This window comes from Hemiscyllium ocellatum, chromosome 4 (genome assembly GCF_020745735.1).
Source record: "Hemiscyllium ocellatum isolate sHemOce1 chromosome 4, sHemOce1.pat.X.cur, whole genome shotgun sequence".
NCBI classification, from domain to species: domain Eukaryota; kingdom Metazoa; phylum Chordata; class Chondrichthyes; order Orectolobiformes; family Hemiscylliidae; genus Hemiscyllium; species Hemiscyllium ocellatum.
The window spans coordinates 126,960,763-126,970,849 of record NC_083404.1 but is presented as its reverse complement, the minus strand read 5'-3'; the positions used below and the strand labels follow the sequence as shown (position 1 = coordinate 126,970,849).

The following is a 10,087-nucleotide window of genomic DNA, read 5'->3' as shown; positions in this document are numbered from 1 at the left end:
TTTGGTAAAGTTATCAACAGGGAGAGTTTAAACTCTTTTGTGAGATAATCCCTAGTATGACTGTTGGAGATTTTCAAAGAAAAACAACATCCTGTGATCCTATGTACTAAGAATAGTGATGAAGAACAGAGGCAGGTGTTTTTTTGAAGAAAGCAATGGCAAGAGCAGAAGATAGTTAGCTAGAGATAATCAGGTATACCTAAAATTGTCTTTGAGTAATGTTGAGTCAGGTTAATGCTGCTGATGTGGGTATTACAGAAATGGTTTTGTTTCCATCTTCCCTGAGATTTCTACCAGTCCACCCTTGGAGGGAGACTAAATTATGTGCAGACGCAGGTCCATGTCTATATAAAAAAAACAGTTAAAGAAACAAAACAAAATCAATGACATAGAACTGTTTATGACCTCAGAATATCTTAAAAGTACTTTTTAGTCAATGAAGTGATTTTGGAGTGTAGTCACTTGTAATGGGGAGAACATGGTCATAATACAGCAGAGATAATCAGCAGGTCATCTGTTGAAATGATATTGATAAATATCATCCAGAATACAAGATACAATAGGGCTCTTGTGGCACAATGGTAGCAACCACTCTGGGTCAAGAGGGATATTCAAGTCTGACTTGCCCCAGATGTGTCACAATGTGTCTGAGCAGGTTGATTGACTTTTGTTCTGAATGACAAAGTTCTGGGTCCAAACCCCATTGGACCAGGGGCTGAGCACAGAACTCAGAGCTTACTCTCCAATGCAGTACTACAGACCCAACGCCAGGCCTCCCTCAGGTGGAGGTAAAAACTTTCATGGCACTATTATAACGAAGAGTAAGGCAGTTATCCCTAATGGCCTGGCTGATATTAATCGTTCAGTCAACATCACAAAACAAATTAAGTGGTTGTCATCTCAATATTGTTTGTGGGGTGTTGCCATTCATATATTGGCTGCTACCAATATTTCTTACATTGCAACAATGACTACATCCCAGAAACATTTTACTGGCTGAGGCTACCAGTAGTTGTGCAAAATGCTATATGCAAAATGCAAGTTGTTAATCTTTTTCTCTTAGCATCTCATTCAGAGAGATAATCTGATAGTATTAAAATGTGATTGTTGTATGCATTCACAATGCTCACAAAATGTTACCACTTCTTGCATTGTCATAGCTTTAGCATGATGTAAAACTAAACTTGTGAGAGGAAGGGAGCATATTTGATGCTGTACTGTGAATGGGTGCACAGGCTCATTCGATAGTGGGTCAGGCTGACTCAGCTGAGTTCCCAACAGTGGTCCTGTCAGATGTCTTTTTCATGAAGATTGACTGCAATAGTTAATGCTGACAGGTAAAAACACTGCAGGGCTTGAGAAACCACCTGTGAGAGACCTCACGACAATTTGAGTGAACAACTCTCAGTCAAACCCAGTCAGTAGTGTTAGCTTATGTTGTCAGTGAGATGAATGAACATAAGCTTTTGCTATCTTTCATCCTATTGGCTCCAGTAATAAACATGTTTGATGTGACATAATGGCATGAAATACAGGGCAGTGAATCCCTCCTCCGTGGATAGTGTACATGTCTAAAAGGTAAGGGCTCTTGTGGTACAGTGGCAGACTTCCAAGATCAGAGTCAGGAGGCCCAGGTTTAAACCCCATCCTCTGCTCCAGAGGTGTGTGGTAATATCTCTGAGTAGGTTAACTAGGAAAATATTTACAAATTGAAAAACTGCTGTATACAGGATTCTGAACATTGAGTTCTTTATCCAGTGGGCTTGTGAGGTTATTTGTGTGCACCAGGAAATGAACTTTACAATGGACCAGGTCCATTTCAATGCTATTTTAAAACTCAAGATTTACCTTCACTTGGATGGCTTATAAATTAAAGCAATGTTAGACTGCTGCCTAGAAATCTCATTTACCAGTTTTGTGGAGTCAGATGAGGACATGTTACACAGTAGTGCATTGTCACTTCCACAATAGTGAATACAGTTATGGGTGTGCACCAACATGCGAGTAGCAGGAACGTGTCTTGGATCTGGATTGGAATTGGCTCCTTGTCTCTTATCCTAACTCACTGCTGCCCTCTAGTCTTTGATATCTATATTGGTGACAGGAATTATCATGGGAGTTTGCAGAATGGATTGAACTGAATTTACGCTGGAACCTTGTGACATATAACATGATTTTTTTTGACATGGGATGTGTTAGGGTAATGACTGTAATGTATCAAAAGTAAAATAGCAAGGTTCCTGAAAGAAGAAAATGAGGTTAGCAGAGAGCCGAATGGCCTGTACTATCCCCATTCAGTGATTTACCAAGAAAGTGACTTCGAACCTGGCGCCTGTTCTAACCATGCTGGAGAAAGCGCTTTGAGAACTTACCCAAATCGATCAGAGATTAGAAAGGGTGATTCGAAAGGAGAATTGGGATTTAATTTCCGAGTCAGGAATCGGAGCTGTGTAGGAAAGAGGTGGTAAGTGACCTGGTGGAAAAACAACAAGCCCTTCACTGTGTGTGTGTGTGTGTGTGTCTGTTTGCGAGTGTCTACCACAAGAAACGATCGTCATAAACTCATCCCTTTGATGTAGCGCCTCAGAGGCAGAGTCTCCACCTCCTGACCCACAGTCAGTGTTGATGGGCTTGGGAACGGAGAGGCCTCTCCACACACACACACACACAGAGACAGACTCACTCTCTCTCTCACTCACTGTGTAGCAGAACACTGAAAGGTCCGGGCGCCGATCCTGTGGGTGCGCTCCTCCCGATCGGAGGCATTTCCACTCTGTGCCTCAGCTTCTGTTTGTGTTCTTGGAAAATCAAAGGGGGGAACAAAACCTAAAAGAAACACTTGTGCACAGATTAGCTGTTGGAATTCAGCGGCTGCTTTACCGACAGGCAGAGTGTGTCCGGGCTGTGAGTGAGGAATAGAAAGGGACATATCTGTGTCTCTGATCCCCCTCCCACACACATACACACAAGGGTCTGAAGGACTGCTCGGAGTGGCCGCTTGGAAGTGATCCCGAGAGTGAAGGCGGATCGGGGAGGGGGCTCCGGGAGGATATGGACGGAATGTGGAAACAGCGGCTGGGAGCGATGTCCCGGTCCCTGCTACTCACACTCATCATCATGGGTAAGGCCCCTGGCTCCAGGCTGCACTTCTCAGTGTCACTGTGTGCCCGTGTGTTTGCTTATCTACGTATGTTCGTATTGCCCCGTGTTCATGTATGTTTATGTCTTTTGTTCATGTTTGGCATGTGGCTTTGAATGTTTCCGTGTCCGCGTGTGTCATCTGGCCATGTGTATGCGAGTCCTGTTGTACATATGTTTGTATGTCCTGTGTACATGTCTGTATGTCCTGTGTACATGTCTGTATGTCATGTGTACATGCGTACGTGTGTATGCCCTGTGTACATACATGCATATGCCCTGTGTACATGAATGTATATCCTGTGTACATGTATTTGCATGTCCTGTGTACGTGTGTCCTATGTGCATGTGTATGTCCTGTGTATATGTGCACGTGTTTGTCCTGTAGCTGTACGTATCCTGTAGTCGTGTGTGTGTATGTTCTGTAGTCATGTGTGTAAGTGTATGTCCTGTAGTCATGTGTGTGTGTGTGTATGTCCTGTGGCCATGCATGTCCGTGGGAGTTGCGACGGTACCTAGAGACATTCAGCATGGAAACACGCTGCGTTTCATTAAAAAGTGATGTTTGAGTGGATGTAGCGGAGTGTTTGGGCTGGAGCTCTGTCTGTGTCTCTGTCTCAGACACACACACACACACAGGGACCTGTCACCTGTCAGTTGTTTGTGTGGGGGGTGAATGTAAAGGCGCGCTATCTGAGCGCTGTCTCCCCGGGAGCCGCCATCTCTCCCGGGAGAGGGTGGGTGGATGAAAACTCTCCCCTGGGGGAGGTGGAGGATTTGTGACTGCTCAGAGCCACTGAATCAGCCTTACAGGGCTTGGGGTGTGAGCTCCGAAACAGTTAGAGAGGGAATAGATAAGCTGGCCATATATGTGAGAATTCTTAAAAGCAGATGGAACGTTATTATCCAAAGTAGCTATTTTTTATATCGGGTTATGGAATGAATTTATTGAGCTGTTTGGACAGTTTCGTATTCTCTGTGGTAGTATGGCCCTGTATGTGTGTAACAAGACAGGTTCTGTGAAGTAGCACAAACTGGCGGAGTTGTCGAACTGGAGGTGATGGGTAAGTTGTCAGAAGGTGCTGGTGGAGAAACAGCTGAGCAACATTCAGATCAGCGAAGGCAGTCCTGTTCTCCTCAGAGGGAGAGAATTCACCCAGAATGGAATCAGTCTGCGAACCGCTGACGGATCGGGACTTTTTTTAAAAAAATCTCCATCTGTTTGAAATTATCGAGCGATCTTTCTTCTTCGGCTGAATCCAGTAATTAAATCAGGGCCGACCCACAGCAGAAAATCTGCCCCAACTGAAGATGTTCTCTCAGAGCTCTTCAACCATCTCGGTCAGAGTAAATCGCTGGGTAATTATTATCACCAGCCCCTTCCCGGTCTGTAACAATGTCAGGGGACTTCCCTGGGACTCCGTTAGACTGTGAAATGCTCAGCTTTCTGTTCGCAAACTTCAGCCTGCAGAGGGTTACCTTGTGGTGAACATGTCAGTCCATGCTGAGAAAGAACAAAACAAAACGCAGGAACAGTTCTTCCTGCCTGGATTTGTATTAGGGTTAGTAGTTAGGCTTCCGCTGAATCAGTTTGTTCAGAGACTGTGTCAGGATGCCGGCTCTGTGCCAAAGGCTGCCTTTTAAAATATAGAGGATGCGAATCTACTCGCCCCCTTTCATTCCAACTTTGCCGATGGCAAGACCAGGATAATGAACATAAACCGGGAGCTGCTCTGTGTAACTGCACTTCAGGAGCTTGATCGGCGTCCCTTAAGTGGCCAAATAAATGGAGGAGGCTCTATTAGCTTCCAGGAGGACTGAGCATGATGAGTGCTATTCCCCCCTCGATTCCATGTCTTCCTGTGCTGGCTGGCTCTCTGTCAATCTCTGTTCTCTGTGCTAGCATCTTTGTCCTCAGTCCTCTATCCTCTTCCAGTTCCATTCTCCATTTCCAGTCACACCCAGTAACTCTGACAGTGTCTTCCCAGCCTTGACATGCTTCTCCCGCAATCTGCATTTATCTACATTCCCACAGAAAAATGAAGAATCATTCCTTCAAGTGCTTGACATAAGTGTTTTCTGAGCCAGAGACATTGAGATATAGCAGATAACCACAAACTAGTATTTATTTTAAAAAAAACAAAATTCTTCTAAGGGCCAAGTTGCAGAGGAGATTCAGCAAGATGTTATCAGGAAAAACTGGGGTCATTTTCCTTCGGGTGGATGTGGGAGGGTGGAGGGTTGGTGGAAGAGGGTGTGAGGGGAAGTGTTGGCTGATTGAGGTGTACATCATTATGAGGGGCACTAATAGAGTAGATAAGCAGAAACTTTCCTCTTTAGTAAAGGAGTGAAGAACCAGGAGAGCACTTTTAAGGAAGGAAGCAGAAAATTTCAAGAGGGAAAATATTTATGTACCCAGAGGGTTGTGGGTATCTGGAACTCACTGTTTAAAAGGATGGTAGAGAAAAGAGCCTTTGAACTTTAAGGGTTATTTAGATGAACACTTAAAACACTATAGCATACAGTGCCGGAAAACAGGATTAGACTAGATAGATGTTTGATGACTGTTTCAGACATGATGGGCCAAAGGGCCTTTCATCATGCTGTAAAAATTCTATTACTCTATGACTCGGTGACAGTGGAGTTATTGAGGGCATGGTGCTTATTTCAAATAAATTGAAATGACTGAGCCACATCAGATTCAGTCAGAGCATATTACCATCCTCTAGCTAGGGAGTCAACAATAAAGGGCCTACAAGTTAATTTAAAAGTGTTGCTAAGGAGAGTGAGGTTGGCAGGCATGTTGTCATAAAATAGTTTCTTTGAATATCCATGCTTTCTCATGGGGAATGGTTGTGACAGAAACCATTATATCTTGTATGGAAAAACATCGATATTTGATGTTTGCTTTGAGGAGAGAGCAGGGCAGTATAATTAGTTCTGGATGGTTCCAGCAAAGAGCAAGTAAACACACAAGAGGGCTGAAAATATCCTCGGTGGTTCAAAATAAAATCTTTAATGATGCATTTAATGAATCTGAGATTGCTACATTCAGTTTAGGGTCAGCCAGGCATTGCCTGTTTCACATCACTGAAACTCTTTCGAAGACAGTTAAAGACTAACCAGAATATATATTTGCATATCACAGTCTCTTATCAGTTAGATATTTTGAATACTTAAAAGGACAGAAGGGACAGTGTCTTATCACTAATCAGTCATACAGTCATAGAGATGTACAGCATGGAAACAGACAGTTCGGACTAACCCGTCCATGCCAACCAGATATCCCAACCCAATCTAGTCCCACCTGCCAGCACCTGGCCCATATCCCTCCAAACCCTTCCTATTCATATACCCATTCAAATGCCTCTTAAATGTTGCAATTGTACCAGCCTCCGCCACATCCTCGGGCAGCTCATTCCATACACATACCACCCTCTGCGTGAAAACATTGCCCCTTAGGTCTCTTTTATATCTTTCCTCTCTCACCCTAAACCTATGCCCTTTAGTTCTGGACTCCCCGACCCCAGAGAAAAGACTTTGTCTATTTATCCTATCCATGCCCCTCATAATTTTGTAAACCTCTGTAAGGTCACCCCTCAGCCTCCGACACTCCAGGGAAAACAGCCCCAGCCTATTCAGCTTCTCCCTGTAGCTCAGATCCTCCAACCCTGCCAACATTCTTGTAAATCTTTTCTGAACCCTTTCAAGTTTCACAACATCTTTCCGATAGGAAGGAGACTAGAATTGCACGCAATATTCCAACAGTGGCCTAACCAATGTCCTGTACAGCTGCAACATGACTTCCCAACTCCTGTACTCAGTACTCTGACCAATAAAGGAAAGCATACCAAACGCCTTCTTCACTATCGTATCTACCTGCGACTCCACTTTCAAGGAGCTAAGAACCTGCACTCCAAGGTCTCTTTGTTCAGCAACACTCCCTAGGACCTTACCATTAAGTGTATAAGTCCTGCCAAGATTTGCTTTCCCAAAATGCAACACCTCACATTTATCTGAAATAAACTCCATCTGCCACTTCTCAGACAACTTTAAAACATACTCAGGGGTCCAGCATCCAAATTTGATGCCTCTCTGAATTTACAGTCCATACAATGTTAAACTGAAGTGGCATTTCTAAAATTTCCACAGTATCTCACTCCACCTCGAACCAAATCCTTGGTTTTCCACAAATGTAGCATTGGTAAACGGTTTATGTACTCAATAAGACAGCAGTCTAAGGTGCACTGCATCCTGCAAAAGGTCATTGTTACAGGAGGGAAGAAGGAATGAAATTATCTCATCCGGTCATTTAAGAAAAGGAGTTAATGGAGTGAAGAGAATGAAATTCCCAAAATATGTTCAGGACTACTTCCTCAAGCAGTTCTACCAGTGTAGAGATAGTGTCATATCTAATTATGAGAGTTTCTAAATAGTTGGAACTGATGTATAATGTCCCACAATGTTTAGTTTTAGGCAGTTGCTATTTACAGCATAGAACAGTGATTTCACTGTAAGCCCAAAGAGGGTGGAGATAACACTTACAAAAATGCCCTGCAGAACGTTAAAAGAAACTGCAGAGAATTATTGATAAGAAGAGGGTAATGAATTAAAAAGACAGATGGAGCTAAATATCAGTGGAAGATATTTCATTTGATTAAACAAAATAACAACATTTATACTCCTCTTTGGAAGTCGGCTTGCTATTACTTAGGAAAACAAGGATTTCGAAAGAGAGGTTTGTAAGGCATGAAAAGCATGCTTTGCACAAAACAATGACAATCTCAAACAAAGGTGTTTGATATGCTTGCCTTTGTTGGTCAGTGCATTGAGTATAAGAGTTGGGAGGTCATGTTGCAGCGCTACAGGACATTAGTTTGGCCACCTTTGGAATACTGCATTCAATTTTGGTCTCCCTGCTACAGGAAGGATGTTGTGAAACTTGAAAGGATTCTGAAAAGATTTACAAGGATGTTGCCAGGGTTGAAGGATTGAAGCTATAGGGAGAGGCTGGGGTTATTTTACCTGGAACATTGGAGGCTGAGGAATGACCTTGCAGGGGTTCATAAAATCATGAGGGGAATGGATAGGATGTATAACCAAGGTCTTTTCCCTGGGATGGGGGAGTCCAGACTAGAGGGCATAGATTTAAGGTGAAAGACAAAAGATTTAAAAGGGACCTAAGTGGCAACTTTTGCACACAGAGGATGTATGGAATAAGCTGCTAAAGGAAGTAGTGAAGGCTGATACAATTACATCTGAATAGATATATGAATAGGAAAGGTTTATAAGGATGTGGGCCAAATACTGGCAAATGAAGTAGATTAATTTAGGATATCTGGTCGGCATGGACAAGTTGGACTGAAGGGTCTGTTTCTATGCTGTACAGCTCTATGACTCTAAGAGGGATTCTAACAATCAGCCCTTGAAATCAATGGTGTTACCATCACTGAAAACCCTACTATGAACATCCTGGGGGTTAGCTTGAACAGAAATTGAACTAGATTAGCTATATCATGAGATGAGATATATATAACAACAGCAGCTAGAGACTATAAACTCTGTGATGAGTATCTGTCCTTCTGACCCCTTCAATGCCTGTACAAGACATAGATCAGGAGTGGAATATCTCCCACATGCCTGGATGAATGCAAGCTCTAACAACACTCAAGAAGCTTAAGACCATCCAAGACAAAGCGGCCCAATTGATTGACACCCCATCCATGTCTTTTAACATTCTTTCCCTACACCACTGATTCACAGTGACAACAGTGGGTGCAGTTTACATGATGCACTACAGCAAGATTCCTTAGACAGCACCTTCCAAACTCACAACCACTTCCATCAAGAGAGACAAGTGCAGCAGAGGCATGGAAAACATCCCACCTGTAAGTTCCCCTCCAAGCCACACACACCATCCTGATTTGAAAATATAGCACTGTTCCATCCCTGTTGTTAACTCAACGTCCTGGAACTTCCTCCCTACCTGCAGTGTGGGTGTTCTTACACTCAAAGACTGCAATGGCTCCAAGAAAGTGGCTCACTACCACCTTCAGAACAATTAGGGGAAATAGTAAATGCTGATCTACCCAGTGATACCCAAATACCCTTGAATGAATTTTTATAAGTTCAAGTCTGCAAAAGTATTGGTGATATCCTAGATTTTATCATTAGATGCAGAATCTAAAAAACAATGCTAAGCCTGCACATGACCTTAAAAATAACTCTGGTAGGTGTGCTCTGACTAGACTAGACTCCACACTGCAAAAAAGGCGTGGTGACATTAAAGAGACAACAACACATTCAATGGTATGTCATATGGAACTGAGAAAATACAATGCGGGGCTGGTTTGAAATATGGGATTTGAAGGAATAGGAGTGGAAAAGGGCTAGAAAGAAACCTTGTGTGTGAGTGATCCATTCAGCTTTGCTGTTGCCAGCACTGACCTCCACCCCAGCACCATCACCACCATCTGCTTCTTTCTAACCTTCTTCTCCGAGAGTAATGCGGAAGCAGTGAAATCCTAACTTCTGTTCTCTCACCTTCAATTCCAACTAGGTTGTAATTCAGAGTGGAGGAAATCTCAGCTGACAAGCTTTTGGTTGGGTTGGGGCTACTACAGTTTTGAAGGGGTTTTAAGAGAGATCCTCATTGCGCAGTTTCCTAACCATTAACAAGTCAATGGGAGGGTAGTCCTTCTGGTAGTAAATTAAATATGGGTAGGATATATCCTGCCTTGTACTATATAACAACAACATCAAGGATCGGAGTTCAATGTTTATCATATTATCAGTGTTGCTTCAGTCTCACAGTATGCTGGCATATTGCTATATGGAGGATTAACATTAATTACGTTTCTTTTCAACCTTCTGCTTTTTCTTGGCTCCTTTGAAACAATGCCACGGCATCAGTATTGGCTCATACAATCAAGTAACTTGAACAGAAGAG

At 43.1% G+C, this 10,087-nt stretch overlaps 1 protein-coding gene across 2 annotated transcripts in view; it reads left to right on the top strand.

The window, feature by feature from the left end:
• Positions 1–2,225: 2,225 nt before the first annotated feature.
• LOC132815507 (protein APCDD1-like) overlaps positions 2,226–10,087 on the top strand; it is a 28,999-nt gene continuing 21,137 nt past the window's right edge. The window contains exon 1 of one of the 2 annotated variants that reach the window (XM_060824484.1): positions 2,226–2,464. Coding sequence is in view for 1 of the 2 variants with exons in the window: in XM_060824483.1 (XP_060680466.1) it covers positions 3,052–3,121 (70 nt within the window). In the remaining variant the exon portion in view is untranslated. Of the gene's footprint in view, positions 2,465–2,608; positions 3,122–10,087 lie in introns of those variants that run through there. The other variant, XM_060824483.1, reaches the window with a different exon arrangement.